The sequence below is a fragment of the Bacillus rossius genome, chromosome 2 (assembly GCF_032445375.1).
Source record: "Bacillus rossius redtenbacheri isolate Brsri chromosome 2, Brsri_v3, whole genome shotgun sequence".
NCBI classification, from domain to species: domain Eukaryota; kingdom Metazoa; phylum Arthropoda; class Insecta; order Phasmatodea; family Bacillidae; genus Bacillus; species Bacillus rossius.
The window spans coordinates 27,001,603-27,019,559 of record NC_086331.1 but is presented as its reverse complement, the minus strand read 5'-3'; the positions used below and the strand labels follow the sequence as shown (position 1 = coordinate 27,019,559).

General features: G+C 38.4%; 1 protein-coding gene across 5 annotated transcripts in view; it reads left to right on the top strand.

Moving 5' to 3' along the window:
• Positions 1-17,957, top strand: part of LOC134529189 (arginine-glutamic acid dipeptide repeats protein-like) — a 197,176-nt gene that overhangs the window by 106,276 nt on the left and 72,943 nt on the right. For all 5 annotated transcript variants that reach the window (XM_063363029.1, XM_063363027.1, XM_063363028.1 and 2 more), the window contains one exon: positions 9,029-9,197. In XM_063363029.1, coding sequence (XP_063219099.1) covers positions 9,029-9,197 — 169 coding nt within the window. The remainder of the gene's footprint in view (positions 1-9,028; positions 9,198-17,957) is intronic.

Sequence of the window (17,957 nt, the reverse complement as noted above, 5' to 3'; positions counted from 1 at the left end):
CGCAAATAAGTTTGGGCACATACCCCCCCACCTTGAAGGCCTTACTTACTCCCCGCGCATTGGCACTAGTTGGTATTTTATAGTAATATAGGAAGCCTTATGAGGTAATTAAAATTAAGATAGTTGTTAAGAGAGGAGTATTTATGGTGTACGTTTGAATCGTACATGTGTGTTAAATTTATGTGTTAATTAGCAGTAAATTACGTCTGAGCAGTATGTTTTGTAACTGAAGAATTCAACCTTGCTTGCGCCAAGTTTTATGATATATCGGCTTTCGTAAGCCATCTAGATGTGGAGGAAAATTTACCCAATGTCGAGCGACATATAGCCAGGCTAAAACATGTTACCCGACGCTTGCAAAATGTGAAACAATTTTTGGCAGACATTCTCCATGGAATTTATATAAAAGAGATAGAACGATGTTTGCAACAGACGGCAGGTTTCCACACAAAATTGGCGGCGAGAGCAGCCTTTTTGGAAGACACACGACGCAGTCAGCATTATGTGACTGAGGCACAGGCTTTAGGCATCGATTGTTCCGCCTTCCCGGAAGGGGACTCTACTAACTTGCCCCTGGGGGTAGAGCAACCTGACACGCGACCATCAGAAGTACGGGCAACGGTAAACAGACAGGAGAGGGAAACAAGCAGATCGCCAAACGCAGCCCCTGACTCTCAGCCACTAACGTCACTTCCAAATCAACCGATACCCGTATCTACCACTTATTCAGAGTCGCCTGTGCATGTGACCACAGCGGCGACAAACATTACAACGGGTCACGTGACAACCCACCCAGTCACTAGCGTGACATTTTCACAGGGATTACCAACCTTGGCACACCAAATGATGCAACCATACCCACCAAACATGTTTTTCCCGTATCCGACCGCTCATGGCTATTTTAACCCTTATGCTCAATTTCAGCCACAGTTTCCTTCATGGCAAACCACCCCACTTCCGAGTGCTGGTATTTTGCAGCCGCCACTCACAACGCCCCAGCTCACTCCATCACAAACCAGCCCCTCGGGTGCGACTCGGGAACAGACTCAGTCGCACCCGATGCCACAAAATCAGCCTTCACCTCAGCCGGCAGGACCCGCCGCTCAGCCCCACAACTCAGTATTGAGGAACACTGCAGCCCCAGAAACTGGCTACAGTTTCTACGGAAAAATCACCCATCCTGTAGAAAGGTTACTCAAGGATTTGCCAGAGGCGTCGGGTCTGGACGCACACAAACTGATTGATTTCCTTCGAGTCTTGTTAAAGCTACGGCAAAAGGGAGGGATTCCCGACAAACAAATTTTTGAAATTGTTTACCTATACACCCAAGCTCCCTTAAGTGAGCGGATCATGGCAGCCATTGAGAATGACCTCACTTTCGACGAGTTTCATGAAGACGTGTTAAATTTTTGTATACCGAGTAGGCTACTCACAAACATCCGGTTGGAGTGGTTTAACCGCTTGCAGCAGCGTAATGAAGCCTTGCCGAATTACGTTGCTGACATACGCGAAGCCAACCAGGTACTCAGGCTAAAGGTTTCAGAGAGAGAGGTCGTGAGTACAATTCTAGACGGTTTGAATCCAGCGGAGCGCTCGCGCTCAGTGTTCCAGGCACGCCCCCAAAATTATGCTGAGCTAGATAAAGTTTGCGTACACGCCACAAACATAGAATACGCTGATTTTCAGCGAAATAAACAAGCCACATTCGCTAGTAAACAAGGTAGCAGCGCGGGAACGGAGCGCAGCAATTCGCAATATAAGAATGCAGCACACAAACATCAGGGCAATACATTTTTCTCTTCAAGGCCGCAAGGGAGATATCAACAAAATGCACATTGTAATTTCTGTAAAAGAGACGGACATTCCCTGTCCCAGTGTTACCACAAAAACAACAAACAAAATGGCGACACTCCAAAAAACGCATAACGCGGTGGCCCGAACAACCTTATTTAGGGTCACCGAAAAATTCAAGTGTTAAAAATTTATAATTGGGAAGTTCAACTTGCGCCAAGTAATGGCAGTACACAAGAAACACCATTACACAAAAACAATAATCCTAACAATAAGGAGTCCAGGAATAAAAGTAACAAGCGAGGTCACAAACATAAACAAAGAAAGCACAATAGCAGGAGAAATAGCAAAAATAAGGGAAATGGTAATTCAACGCACACGTACTCATGTAAAATGTGTGTTGATCCTACAAATAAGGGCAAGAGAAAGTGCCACCAAATTTTTGGCAATATTCATACAGTAATTCCGTATGCAGTAACAACGATTGGCGAACATACTGTATCGGGACTAATTGATATGGGATCAGCGCGCAGCCTGATTTCTGGGCAGTTATTTAACATGTTAAACCAGAGCAAATTAATTCTAAGAACTGAGACCTCTAAGTTACAATGTTTCACAGCTTCAGAGCAGCCATTAAATATTAAGTTAGCAGTTGTGATCAAGGTGAATATTGATTTATATTCATGGAATTTCCCTTTTTTGGTGTCTGATCAACTTGCCACAGACCTAATCTATGGGTCTGATTTCATTGCCAAGACAGGTTTAATCATTAATCTTCAGGCGAAGAATTTTGTTTTCAAATTCAACATGGGTAATCCTATTCCTTGTGGGACCCCTGAGCAATTAGTTTCGGTTCCGGCCGAACCAACGGCAGCCATCTTGGATCCGGGTAACACCACTTCACACGAGCACCTTAATACACCGCAGCGAGCCACCATTGATAAATTATGCAGCAGTTTTCCAGATGTCTTGACTAGTAAACTAGGTCGCACGAATTTAGTTGAGTACCAAATTGAGTTAGCGGATAAGATACCAGTGATATCTCACCCTTATCAATTTTTAGGCCCTAAGATGCAGACGATGCGCAATCATGTTCAGGAGCTTTTGGACAAAGGGGTAATCGAACCCTCGACCTCCGCCTACAGTTCCCCAGCTTTTCTGGTGCCTAATGGCAAGGATCAACAACGATGTGTTATTGATTACAGAAAAGTTAATGAGAAAATAGTCATACAAAACATACCTTTGCCAGACTTAAACTTTGCTTTTCATTGGTTCAGTAAGGCAAAATATTTTAGTGTGTTTGATCTAAATTCTGCTTACCACCAAATTCCCCTTATGGCGGATTCTAAACCCATCACAGCCTTCTGTGTCCCTTGGAACTTGTATCAATACACAGTAGTATCTTTCGGACTGGCCACGGGAGCCCAAGTACTAACTAGACTCCTGGATCAGATACTAGGAGATCTAAAATTCAAAACAGTGTACAATTATCTAGACGATGTCGTCGTATATTCAGAAACATTTGAAGAACACATCAAACATTTAGAGGAAGTCCTAAGTAGATTTCGTAAAGCAGGGTTAACTGTCAACACAAAAAAGGTTAAGTTTGCAGTCAAAGAACTGTCTTTTCTAGGACACTTGGTTTCTAGCAAGGGAGTAACCATTGATCCTTCACGTACACAAGCCATTCATGATTTTCCACCTCCCACAAACCCTAAGGGTATTTCACGTTTTATTGGTATGGCAAATTTTTACTCAAAATATATTCCTAATTTTGCTGAGCACGCAGCACCACTAAATACGTTGCGTAAGAAAAACACACCTTTCACATGGGGTCCGGAACAAGAAAAAGCTTTTAATTTCCTGAAACAGGCGATTCTTCCCCGCCTGTACTCCGCATGGCAGACTTCACCAAACCTTTCATTTTACAGACTGATGCGTCCAGTGTGGCTATTGGCGCAGTACTGTCACAGGAAGTCGAAGGATGCAGACAGCCCATTGCGTTTGCATCGCGGACACTTACCCACGCCAAGAGGAAAGCCTCCTCGATCCACGAATTAGAATCCCTCGCCGTGGTATTTGGCATTGACAAATTCCGACAATTTATAGAACACAGGGAATTCCTGTTAGAGACAGATAATCAGGCATTAGCCTGGCTTTTAGCACACCCGAAACAATTAGGGAAACTCGGGCGGTGGATAGCAAAAATTTCCTCTTTAAAGTTCAAAATCCAACACATTCGTGGCACACAGAACATAGTAGCGGACACACTGTCTCGCATGTTCGAAAACCCAACTCAGACTCCGCCCGAAGGAACACCACTCTTATGTCAAGCCCTATTGACAGATTTTCCGTTGGCATTTCAGGATTTACAGAGCCAGCAGGAAGCTGACCCACACATTTCCAGTGTTATTAACCTTTCTAGTTCAGGAACGGCGCCAAAATACTTTAGGATATCTAAGGGGCTGTTGCAAAAACGCACCCCCCAATCAAAAACGTACAAAATTGTGCTCCCACAAAATCTGCGTAATATGATTTTCCATTATTATCACACCTCGCCGGTGGGCGCACATCTTGGTATATATAAGACCATTCAGGCTATCCGACGTCATTTCGTGTGGGACGGCATGCACAAGGACATCACCGAGCAGGTGAAACTATGCAAAATCTGTGCGCTGAGTAAGCCAGCGCAGAACACTCGTTTCGGTTATTTAACTTTAGATCTGGCCGAGCGCCCCATGCAAAAGATGTTTATAGACTTTGTCGGGCCTTTCCCGCGCTCAAGGACAGGAAACACTATGTTGCTGGTGTGTATCGACGCCTTCACATAATTTGTCTGGCTCATCCCCATGCGAAATGCCACCGCAGAAAACACTGTTTCTGCGCTACGTAATCAGATCTTCAAGACGTCGGGAGTCCCGTCTATAGTAGTTTCAGACAATGCAACCCAGTTCACGGCTAGGATTTTTAAGAACATGTGCTTCTCACATGGCATTCTGCACGTCATAACCTCGCCTTATTATCCACAGCCCTCGCATGCTGAGAGATTCAACCGCAAAATCCGGTCTGCTTAAATAGCTTACCATGCGCAGGAGCAGGATAAATGGGATTCGAATTTGGTGTGGCTGCAAATGGCCTTTAATTATGCACATCATGAAGGACACAAAAGTACTACTTTCGAACTCATGTTCACTTACCGACCTAATACCCCTCTTTCAAATCTTTGGTCTTTGAATGACCTATTGCCCGATGACCCGAGAGACATCAGGGAGATTTGGAGAATAGCTCGTAAAAATCTTAATCTGGCTCATGAGAGCAGAAAAAGAAAATACAACGAAAATCGATCTCCTAACCCTTACAGGGTAGGCGATTTTGTGCTTTGTAAGGCACACCCACTCAGCAAGGCAGTGGATAAGTTTTCCGCCAAGCTGGCGTACCGCTGGAGAGGTCCCTTTCAAATACAGCGATTTTTAACGCCAGTTACGGTTAGCCTAGCTGACCCAGTTCGGGCAAATTTGTGACCAGAGCGCACATCTCCCATCTAAAGAAAACACAGGCTGACTTTAAGTAGATGTGTTTAATTTCTTTCCCCTAACATAGGGGACTCTCTAATATTAGGCATGCCAGAAATCCTCGAGGTCTTAAAAATCCATGGTACTAGAAATAAGAATGCTAGCTTTAAGTTGTGTTAGTTTTAAGTGGCCACTTAGTTAATAAGTACTTAGTTAATAAGTTTGTTTAAGGGTTATCGATATGTTGTGCCTGAGAGGTGGACGCGTCTTAAAGGTGTTAGAATATAAGTAGTAGGATACAGCTGAACCTGGTACTAGTTTTACTGAGCAGTGTAAGTGTTGTTTTTTTTATTTTCCCTATATGCTCCGCATTCAAGCGGGGGAGTATGTGCCGGAAATTAGGCATTCCAGCACCTTTTTTAATTTTTCTATAGTTTAAAAATTTTTTGGGATTTCTTATTTTTTAAATTTATCTAGTTGTTAAGGGGGTGATTTACTTTTTGTTAGGCCGGTGTACGCCACGTATTTAATATTGGTGCCAGTGGACCGAAGCCCCTTTCTCAGGAGGCCAATCTGATATTTTGCTGTCTTATGTGGACATGGTCAGCCCGGTTGAAATTTCCCTCGCCTGCGGTCACGTCCCGAGTTTGTAATTTTAATTCCCTGCATGACCAAAATCGCATAGAGCAGCTTCTGGCCCTCATTAGAGGGCTGCTGAGAATAGCAAGTCTCGTCACGAAGCAGTCTCCAGTGGACTGACGTTCTCAAGCTAGTGGCGTTTTCTGTCCTCCCCTTTCCTCTCTCTCCACCTCACTTTAGTTCTGAGAAATCAAGCTAGGAGCAGTGACCTGACGGGACGATGGCCTAATTCAAGGACCTTCTCCCTGGTCCGACAGAGACGTCCCCGACATCTAGCGGAGGAAAAAGTAACCGCGGGCCTGGTCGCCAGCATGCAGAGCTGACCCTCATGACACCTGGTGGCAAGTCAGCTCACCGCCTCAGTTAGTTCCCCTTTACGCCGCTAGAGAGCAGCGCCGCGGCGCCCTTAGGCCCTATGCTTCGCGGCCTGTAGAAGTCTATTCTTTGTAGCTTCCTGTTGCCACCGGTAGAGAGCGCGCATGTCGTGTTGTTGCCACGCCCGCCTTGGGCACCTCCGCATGTTTTCGGCCCTGAGCCGAACCTTCCCCCCCCCCCCTCCTTTTTTTTCTTAGGGCTGAGCGCCTGATTTAATTAGAAGCTTTGACCGCCATTGCCGGGCACTTAGTTCTTCGATCTCGGCTACTGACCACGTCTTCTCGGCTTCCTCTGTGCTAAGAGGCTTTTCGCGGCAACGGCGAATTCGTGTGCACAAGGATGTAGTCAGTTGCTTAAGGGATGCGATCCCATTTGTACAGTAGCCAGGCAGATGTAGTATTTAGAAGAAGTCATGTTTAGTTAAATTTTATTATTTTTTTTTACCTTCCTAAAAATTATAGTTTCTTCCGCGCTTCCGCGAATTCTCGGTACGCGCCATCCTGATGTCGGCGCGAGACACCTCGCGAGCCCTGATTTCACACCCTGTTTGGTGAGTAATCCTTTTTTTTTCCCCCAAATTTCCGTTGTTGGCTTTTCGCGCCAACTGTGTATGACTGTCTGGATGCAGGTCTAATTCGTTTTGAATTTGACATGTGTTTCAGACAGGGTCAAAGTTTCCGGGGAGAGAAATTGCTCCCCGCATGATCTTCGGGACCTGCTGCTGATTTCCCCCTTTAGAAGAGTTTTCCTCTCGGTCCGACGTCACCCTGGGAAGACCCGGGTGATATAAGCTATATATATATATATATATATATTCCACTTGCATCGAATCAACTAAATTCACTAACAAGATACCAGCGAGCAGGGCTTTAAGAAAGTAATCTTCAGGGACATGTAAAATCAAGGAAACTCATGTATATGTAATCGTTGGGAGAATCAAATTTTGGTGCAATTTTTTAAATTTTTGTTTATGTAATCATTTATTTGTTAAGGTGTAATATGTATGGTTTTAAATAATCCCGGGGCGCCCCCTTAAATTTTGTTACTTACTAAGATCTTTATTTTCATGTTGAAATAATGCGAAAACAAAATATCTTAATAATAAACCAGGAAAACCTATAGACCAAGCTACCAATGTAGTATATTTATTTATCAAATACCTTCTTCATTTTATCGATCCACGAACTCCCCAAGTTACTAGTGTGCAGGGAGTGTAAATTTTGTCTTGTGCACCACCTCGTGCTCCCTCTGGTAATTAACTTTAATTTTCTTTGTATTTGCCCAGCTGTTGCCAAGGACTTTTTTTTTAAAATAAAATAATTTTATTTTGAGGCACGAGGGGTGTTACAATTCTGTGAAATGGTTTGAATAGTTGGTTAGATTAAATATTTTTAGGTTAGTTTTATGAGATAATAAAGGAAATATACTAGCATTAAAAATAACACTTAAGGAATTTTTTTCCATGCAAATGCAAAGTTAGATAACATATGGTATTAAATATTTTTTTTGTTTTGTTTTCTGACCTTATATTTTAATATTCGTAATGTTTTTAACTAATTAAACAACATATTGGACATTAACACCATTCAGTGGGCATGTTAAGTAAAATTGTGCATAAACTATAAAATTACCAAAACAAAAAGTTAAATAATCATATGGGTAATTTGACTAATTTGGTGTTATTTTTCATTTTTATTCCGCTATTTACTAGTTAACAAATATTTTCCCTACGTCAAAAATTAAAACTTAAAGGCATTTTCATACATCGCCTCATATATATTTTTATATAAAGGGGCATTAGAATATTTTTGAATTCACAATGCTTTATTTTATAAACAAGGCAAGCTATCCTGATTATGACCAGATAGTCACAGATATGGAGGTGCTAGATGTTTCATGTTCATGTTCATAGGCTTGTGCAGGACATCGATACTGTCTATTGATGATGTGGTAGAAAAAAATTGTCATTCGAGGCATTAAAATATTTTCTTTCAGAAGTTGGTTTGCTGTGTTATAAATCTGTGAGGACCAACAGTATTTTCATTCCAATATGGCATCACTTTCCAATGTTTTGAAACAATATGTTTTTCAGGCAGTTTTAAGTATGTAAAATAATATTTCATAAAAACTGTAGTGTGGAATAATTGTAAATACAAGGTTCCACTAAAGTGCGTGCAAAATAGTGGTACATGTTTTTATGCTCCTTGTACATTTCAAATATGTATCAAATTTTAAGAAAACTACTCTCGAGTCTCATCCCGGACTGCAAAGAACTCTACTTTATAGTTGAGCTGAAGCTCCACTCGGCTCGAGTTTTCAAGTCTCGACACGTCTCTTGTATACATGAACAACTCCCTTAATTCAAACCTTAAATCTGAAAACTATTTAGAGCCTATAACATGATCACATGCATGATTTAGAGTTTCAAAAGGCATTTCTGAACTTGCGTCTTATATTAGCCACTGCCCAAATTTATAATTAGCTTTTAGTTTCTTGTTTTTCATGTGCTGGTGTGTGTCTTTCTTTGATGTTTCTTGAATGGAGGTAATAATTTTTGTAATTTTTCTACACCCACCTAAGTGGCACACCTGAATGTAAATTAACATGTGGGTCAAACACAGAATATTACATGAATTTGTAGCTATTTTAGAATACGGGTTCTGAAGTAAAATATTGTTTTTCACAATATTTTCTGTTAATTTTTTGTGCAGATTTTTGCGCCACTGGAACCGTGGGGAATATAATTCGTGCACTCGTACAGACCTCACATTCAAACCTGTTCCGGACTCAAAATTGGCTCGTAAGCGTGAAGAAAGGCTTCGCAAGCAAGCAGAGAAGGAACGTGAGGAAAGAGAAAAAGCAGCATCTCATGCACAAGCGGTATGTGTTACACTTATCATGGTCCAAAAAAGTTTTTTGTTTCTTGAGTAAGGAATTTTGAGATACTACTGTATAAGTTTTACGACCACTTACTTATGTTTTTATATAGAGTTTATTTATTAATAATTTTTTGTTAAAACTATATTTTTGCTTGTACCTAATCTACTATTTATTATTGTTGGAATCAAAGCACAAAGGTGGTTTACACATGAATGACAACATGTTTTGCCCTGGAATTAAAACTGAGGCATTCCTTTTAATGACAATTCAACATGTAAATTCAACTAGGTTACAAAATATATTTAAGGCTGAAAATATTAATGTTATATTATCAAACATATAAGCTAATAGTTTTTCTATAAGAAAAATCAACAAAAATAACTATTAAGTTTAATAAAATACAGTTGGCATACCTGCTTTGATACATTGATATCAACATGGCACTATGGTTGCTCGTCAACATTGTAAATGGAAAAAATTACGTACTTTACTGTGAAAAGGTACATTATTTTTGTATTTTTTAAATTAATAACCATTACATTGAAGTAAATTTACAATCAGTATTTATCCTAGTAAGAACAGAAAACTTTGGTTAGTATAGTACGGAAAAATATAGCTTATTGTGGTTGTGTACTGACTTAACAGATTTTGGTTAATGTGTCTAAAATGCTGTTCAAAATTTTTATACATGAGCGAAATGTATAAGTTCTAGCAAACATATACCCTGTTAATTTTCATATTGCTCTTAATTATTTTGTGTGTATACTATGTGTGAAAAATCAATACATATAGTTGATGCACTGTGGCAAAGAACTTGTAAAATTTAACACCCCAAAGTTTGAGAAAAGGATTAACGATGTGATCCTAGTGAGAATTGATTGAATCTAAGTCAAAGAATCGACTGACCTATTCCTAGTTATATATATTATTGTGCATACAGAATTGACATTATGGCACTGTGAGTAGCATGTAACGTTGCATGACCCTGTCCTCCCCCAGCTTTTACAAAAAAAATCTTCAGGTATTTATATTATATTTTGTAATTCAAAATGTATCAGCTGTTATGTAAGGTCAAGGTCACCGTGACCTAGTTTTCTATTGATTCTATCATTAGTAATATTCTGATAATTAATGGTGATATTTAATTATTTTATTGAGAAAATCAGGTTAATTATATTTTTACTGATTTTTCATTTGGTTAGCTAGGTTATTATGTATGTAATAGTGAATTTCAATGTTTTGTTTCATTTATGTATTGTTTTAATAATAATATTTTTATGTGTATGATTCATGGTGTGGTTGTGACGTGTCTAGAACGTAAGACAGTGCTGTGGGGGAAAAAAATGAAAGAAAGACGTGTAGCGACCAAAGAGCGCTGAAATGATAAACAATAATTTATTGAATCCTGTGTAAGAGAGGGACAGACGTTCACCAAGACTGGGAAATCCCCAAATTTTGTATAAAAAAAAGAGACAGAGGTGTGAGAGAAAAAGTCATGTGACAACTGGGGGAAGGTCCGCTGAGCGGGAGAGTGCTAAATATTAATTGTAAGAATAAGTGTTGTAGCCAATAGCAAGGCAGCATTTCGGAGAAGGCCCCACCTAAGTGAATTTTTTCTGTAAGCTGTGTGATGTGCTGAGTTTTGTCAGTCGTTGTTCAAGTGCTGTCCCGTAAGGATGAGCGGGGACGGCCACTCACAAATGTATTATGAGATTGTAAGGGCGGACAATTTCACGTCTGGGTGTCAGGGCCATGCTGCATTTAAATATCAACCTTAATTATTTCATAGATTTTAGAATTTGTAGGCCCCAGACGTGCGGCGTAGGCCTGGGTGGTCCGCTGGTCCACCAAGATTTATTTCCCGTGCATTTTCGTACCTAAACGACAGAGTCGCTAGTGACATTCTTTCGTGAAGGCACAGAACAGTGATGTGAGTAACGATCAGTGAAATTTAGTGTTTTCTGCCGACCTATTTTGTAAAGAAATGTAATTTGTTGTCATAAGAAGAATAAATTTAAATATTCAGTGAAACTCATTCATTTAAATGCCAAGAGTAACAGTCTTCGAATAATTACATAACTATTAACATATTTTACACCCCACTTCCTGCAACAGTCATTGAGAAATTCTTCAAGTGTCTTTGTTTGTGCAAGAAACAGTCGTCGTCGTCTTAGCCAGGGACGATTGTGACTTGTGACAGGTAATGGCCCAAGTGTGGCTGGCACTTACTTTGACATGACTCGAACCGAATATCCACAAAAACAGTGAAGAGAAACATTTTTTTCAAAATTGTAAAGTGAAAAAACATTTTCGGAAAATTGAACTGCTGTGAAGGTGTCGCAGGATCATTGGCTATGCTGTTGATCACCTAGCTAGTGACAAGAGTTCATTGTCTTCGCATCATGGGATCGAGTTGAACGAGTGAACGACGGCAGTGAGATCCACTGTTATCCAGTACCAAGTACGAGTACAATGCTGATATAGCGGGACGGGAACGTTGTCAACGATTGAGAAAGGCCAGATCTTCACGTGAGGGACTTGGTGGGGCAAACGCTGACACGCAGCAAGTCACACAAAGACAAAATTTGTAGAAAAATCTTAAGTTAGAACTATCTTTGTTTTGCATAATGTCAAGAATATATTATTTTTGAGGATAGTTACATTGTAAAACAACCAGAATCATGAGTATTCCAAGTAGTAGTGAAGAGGCAGTTTTTGGGTTTTTTTTCCAGAAGGCTTGGAAAATTTATAAGAGCAACCAAACTTAAATATTGACTTTAATAGGACAGGATTTTTCGTGTCTCCAGACAATGACTGGCAACATGGAACATCCTGCAGAGCCTGTTCAAACTGAGGTTGTGGGGGGTTAGATATATAAAATAAAATGTTTGAAAGAATAGTGGCAATTATGCAGGGTCTGACAAAAGTTTCCAAGAAAAAGTTCCAACAAAAGTTTCCAAGAATCACAGTGAGATGAGGTAATTCATGTCAAGGTGAATGAAAACATTAGGGTCTTGAGGTAAATGAAAGGAAAATGCAAAAAGTTAAAAGGCATTTTGGAAGTTAATGTAGAAAAAGTTATTTCTGATAATGTAAACATTGGGAACAAGTTCAAGGAATTTAAAGTTGAGATACATCTTCCAGAGGCAAAAGAAAAAAAAAAGAGAAATGTGAAATACTTATAGGGAGTGTATTGAGAGAAGTAAACAACAGGAATACAGGTAGTATGGAGGGGTTGAGACCAAGTCAGTTGGATTATGTGGTGCATACATTGGTAGCTAGGAAACAGTAACAAGGAGTAGGGCAGAAAACTTCACACAGTGCACAAGGAATGAATCAAAATTGAGAAAATAAGACAGGGTTGTTGGAAAGACCAGCTAAGTGTAATGGTTTTAGTGTAAACAGAGAGGTATTCTTTGCAGATGTAAACCAAATTGAAATTGAGGTAAGAGCAGTAAAAGAGGTAATCGGTTCAACAGAATTTTTTCAGGAAGCTATTGCAATGGTTAGTCAAAGATTTTCAGGCTAAGGAAACTTTTGACATAAAAATTGTTGTTAATCAGGATGATTTATTAATGGCAAAACGAGGAACACAGGTAGAAACAATATGTGGGAAGGTACTGTTTGTAGTAGTAAACAAAGCATTCGGCATGGCTATCTGTACCAAAGGTTGTCGACAATAGGTGGTGTTGATGAAAGACATAATTTCTTAAGGGAGGTATGAATTGTTATTGATAATTCTGACAAGAGGCTTAGGGCCAGGTTGGAAAGGTTGCAGGCATACAGGTGCCTGGGAAAGTGCAAAAAGAAAATTTTGATTTTGCACAAATTATGTCAGTAAACAGGACAAAAAGACTGAGTACTTAAATAAATGTAAACAATTTTGTGAGATTTGCTAAATGAGAGTAAATAGTGTTTTGGATATGTTTTGTGATAATTGTTTAGAAAGAAAGTAATTTTATTTTTTGCATTTGTTTACAAGTTTTTACATGTGTTTATCAAGGGTAGTCTGTTTGCCAGAGGAGGTCAACAATGGATGGAACTGGAAGTTTTAGTGTTAAATTGATTCTAGTTGTTTACCAAAAGGTTGTGGGTAAAAAATTACATATGTTATTTTTGGTACAGTTTTTTTATTTTTATTATTTTTTAAATTTATAATAGTACATTTTTAAGTGGGAGTTGTGGTTTGCGCATTTAACCGAAATTTTTAAAAGAGGGTTTACTTGGGCGTCCTCTACGTTTAGGCAGTTCAGGGGTTAGGCTGTTTGACAGATAATTCAGAGGTATATTGTTTAGAGTGAAGTACAAATAAATTTTTATTAATAAAGTAACTTAATTATTTTTCTTAGATTTGCATGTCTTCATAAATATATGCATGCTTTTACTTTTAGAAGCAAGAGTTATGTTTTAAGGTGTTTGAGCCCATGTAGCCCCGGGCCTACAGCTCAAGCACCGGGGGTCTACAAAAAAACTTCCACACTCCACTGTTACAGGAAAGCCAAAAAGTCAACGTCGCCCTTTCCTGTTGCGTGGGTGTAGGATCCAGTTACCATCAACAATTAATAAGGTGGCATGGGAGACTATGGGGCTTATCATCTAACCAAAAAAACTCGTGTTTAATAAATATAACATTTACTTAAAAAAATATATATCACTCGCATACCTAATTTGCGTAAATACCTTGAGCACCTTTTCCGTTACGAGCTCTATCAATGAACAAGCATATCACCATCCTCATACTCCTATACATGCAACTAGTAATAATATTATAATACATTTAAAAAAATATATGTATATTAAAAAAACTAACAGTCCACTAATGAGTACATCTGACTATCGTAACTTTTCCGCAGCACACTACTTGATTATACTTATGGTACCATTAATTATCTTTCATCTGTCCCTCGAAAAAGTTATTATTATTATTATCATCTTGAAGTTAATAAAAATTAAATGAAAGTTAACCAAAGACGACAGTTTCTTCGCCGTGACTGAGTGCACACGAGTATCGTAGTACTAGGTCCGATTTAACTCTCAATATGTCTTGTAGCCGGGGAAACACTCATGGTGGTGAATAATGCAGTTGTTTGCCTTACTTTGTGTTGCGCTGTGCTGTCATGCCGCTACCTTGGCGCTCGCCCGGGCCCGAGAACTCGCCGACGCTGCTCGCGTCGCGTGATGCCTCTCGCCATACCCTGGGACTCCCACTAGCCCCGAAGACGATACTTGCTCGGCCGCAAATCTGCAAGGCCTCGCCGCCACGTCCCAAAGTGCCCACTTCGGCGTCCAGACCAGCACTCCCTCAGTCGCGCAAGCTGCACACTCACTCGTCGGCTCCTCACTCTGCAATCCTCGACTCCACCGAAAAACCCCGAAGGTGTCAGTCACACTGGTACCAACTTCACAAACTGTCAGTACGTCCATACCGCACCAACACTGGAAAGTTCGGAAGAAAAAAAAATAAAAAAATATTACCTGCTACTAGAAATAAATAAATCTAAATTAATTAATCATAACAAATAAATACCGTTAACAAAACATAGGTAACCGGGTGACGCCGTTACCACCCCAGTGGTAACACCCATAAGGTAATGCAGGAAATTTTGAATGAAACTTTTTTTTTTTTTTTTTTTTTTAAGACTTTCATAGTTGGTTTGCATTTTGTCGAGGGGAAGTTGTTCATATGTTGATGGTTTGGAGGGGTTGGATAAGCTATTGGGATGCATACCAAATACCAATGCCTTATTAGCCATCCAAGCAACTTATACTGTAGAGCACTGACGGATTAATTCTTTTTTTTTAATTAGCTGAAGTATTATCAATAGTATTTTTAGTATTTTGTATTGCTATGGTATTTTTACATTTGTTTGAAGCTTTTTATTGCATAATATGTAAATACATATGTGAGATTTTTATGACTACTATTTTGAACTAATTATAATGATTTACAAGATTTTGCAAAAGGTATAAGTATTTTTTTCTGCATGAATGTAGTTTTCTTTTGTTTTGGAATAATAATAAATAATGAATATATTTTTTATGAGCAGCTAGATGCTGTAGTTTATTTGCTAGGAAGTTTACTTTATGAAGGTTTCTAAGCAAATTTGTAAAAAAAAAAAAAAAAAAAAAAAGAGCTATGCTTTGTTTGGTTAATGTTTTTTTTTTTTTTTTTAAGTTTCAAGTAAAAATTAGAATGCTGTTTACAGTCTAAAAGTATGAACCAAAGATATGTTTTTTTTTATGTAGTTAAAGAAAATTTTGAAAGAATATGCCACAAGTAACTAAGGTAATTTTTAATTTATTTTGAATTGAACAAGTATGTCAAAATTCTGTATTAAAGGTGCGAAATGTAATACTGGAACATAGTTTAACTTCAAAAATTGGTCATATTTTAAAATTTTTATGCAAGGGTATCACGGTCCTCTCTTCTTCCCCCCTCCCATCTTTCATCAGTATTATTGTATATTATTCATTGCTACTGACCAGGGATGATGTCCAGTTTGAAGCTTAAGGAAGGCCAGTTGTTCATGTAATTTGTTTTGCAAGCAAGAGATGTGCAATGGTATTTGTGTATGAAGTATTTGTCAAGCCATAATGATGGAATTAAGTCAACTTGTTGTTTGTCGAAAGTATGTCAACAAAATGTTTTAGCATTTAAATGAGAAAGTTGGTCGAAACCATGTCATTTTTAAAAATTTTAATCAGATGATAGTTTAAAGTTTCCTAAATGGCAGGGAATGGCAGTTTTTAGGGTATGACCCACATTTGTTTTTAAGAAAAATATTTAGTGCATTGAAATGGTTGTAATGTAATATTTTTCTCTCGCTTTTGCTTGCCTTTTATGTTGAAACTTTTCAATTAAATATTATGTTCATTTAATTGAAAAGTTGGAGGTGTAATATAACAACCCAGACTAATGCCCTTCCCACTTGGTAAATGGTTTAATTAATAATTTAATATGGAGTCCCATCATTTATTTATTTATTTATTTATTTGGAATTTGTCACATACCCACCAACAGTCGTAGACTTTAGTGGTGGGCACTAATGTAATAACAGGAACACAGTTATCACTACCAGTGTATGGACTCCCACCTCCGTCGGTACCATAGGTGGAAAACATCTACAGATGGCCAGCAAACGAGAGCAAGAGAACCACACACTCGCAGTGATAATAACAAAACAGACAAAACACTAACAAAGGTTAAAGAAAACCATAACACATAACATATAAAACATATAGGTAAATCATATTATTAAATGTTAAGAGGATATTTGAAGAAAAAATAATATAGATATGACATACCTAAATCAGAATTTATAATTAAACACTGTTGGAATTCAAATATAGATTATTGTAGTTTGTTAGAAGTCTATAAATAATATCATTATGAGTATGAAGAGTACACAGAGTAGAGCGTAAGCGGGAATTGAATTGAGGAATTCTTAAGGCAGTATTGTCAAGAAAATGACATCTGAATTTATGAATGTAACAATTATGAACAAAAAGGGCATCATGATAGGCCCTACGGTCTACCAAGGGTGTCCAAGTGGGGCATGGGAGGTTCCTCGTAATAATTCAATCTATAACTTTATTTTGAATGCTTTCAATTTTTTCAGTATCCGTTAAGTTGATGCCATTCCAGATAACAGAACCATATTCTAATTTTGGTCTTATAAGTGCCATGTAAAGAGAGATAAGTGAGTCTGAGTTGGTTGCATAAGAAGTAATAAATTCTATAAGTGCTAGAGTTCTTCGTGCATAGGAATATATGTAATCTACATGTTTATGGAAATATAATTTTGAATCAAGGATGATACCGAGATCCTTTGTGTAGTGTGCTTGAGAGATAATAGAATCTTCTAATTTGTTATTTAATTGGATGGTATTTCCTGGTGAAAGATATGACCTTGGTTTTATCTTTGTTGAGTTTGACAAAGTTTCTTAGACACCAATTATTAACTTTAATAATATCTTCTTGTATTTATTCACAATCCTCTAAGGAATAAATAATTTTATAGATTTTTAGGTCATCAGCAAAAAGAATGCCAGTAGAGTAGCAAAGTACTTGTGTAATGTCGTTAATACATATATTAAAGAGAAGAGGTGAAAGAGTACCTTCCTGGGGAACACCAGAACACGCATTACACTGAGAAGATCTATGATTGTTGATCGATACAAAAAAACTTCTGTTGGAAAGGTAACTTGAGAACCAGTTGTTATAGTTTTCACAAAGACCTAAATGGGATAATTTAATAAGAAGTAAGGAATGGTTTACAGTATCAAAGGCTTTAGCTAAGTCGAAGTAACAGGCATCGGCCTGACCCCTATTAGTAACTATATTATAAACAGGATTAAGAAAGGTAAGAAGATTAGTGGTAGACATACCAGACCTGAAACCATGTTGATTATTGGAGAGAATATTACAAAGTTGAAAATTTAAAAATTTAACTATAAGTGTTTTAAAAATTTTGGAGAATCCAGTTAGTTTGAGACATCTAATTTTGAGCCATTGTTATGTGGATAGGAATCATTTTTGCTATTTTCCAATTATTGGGAAATATATTCGTTTTCAGACTGGTGTTAAAAATGTGATAAAGTAGAGGTACTAAAAGTTGGGCGCAGGCTTTAAGAATAAAATTGGGAATGCCATCAGGACCTGTGGGTTTAGTAGATTTTAAGTCCTTAATTGCCCAAAGTATTAGACTTTCAGAAATTTTAGGCACAGTCTCACAAGACATGACCGATGTAGTTATTGGG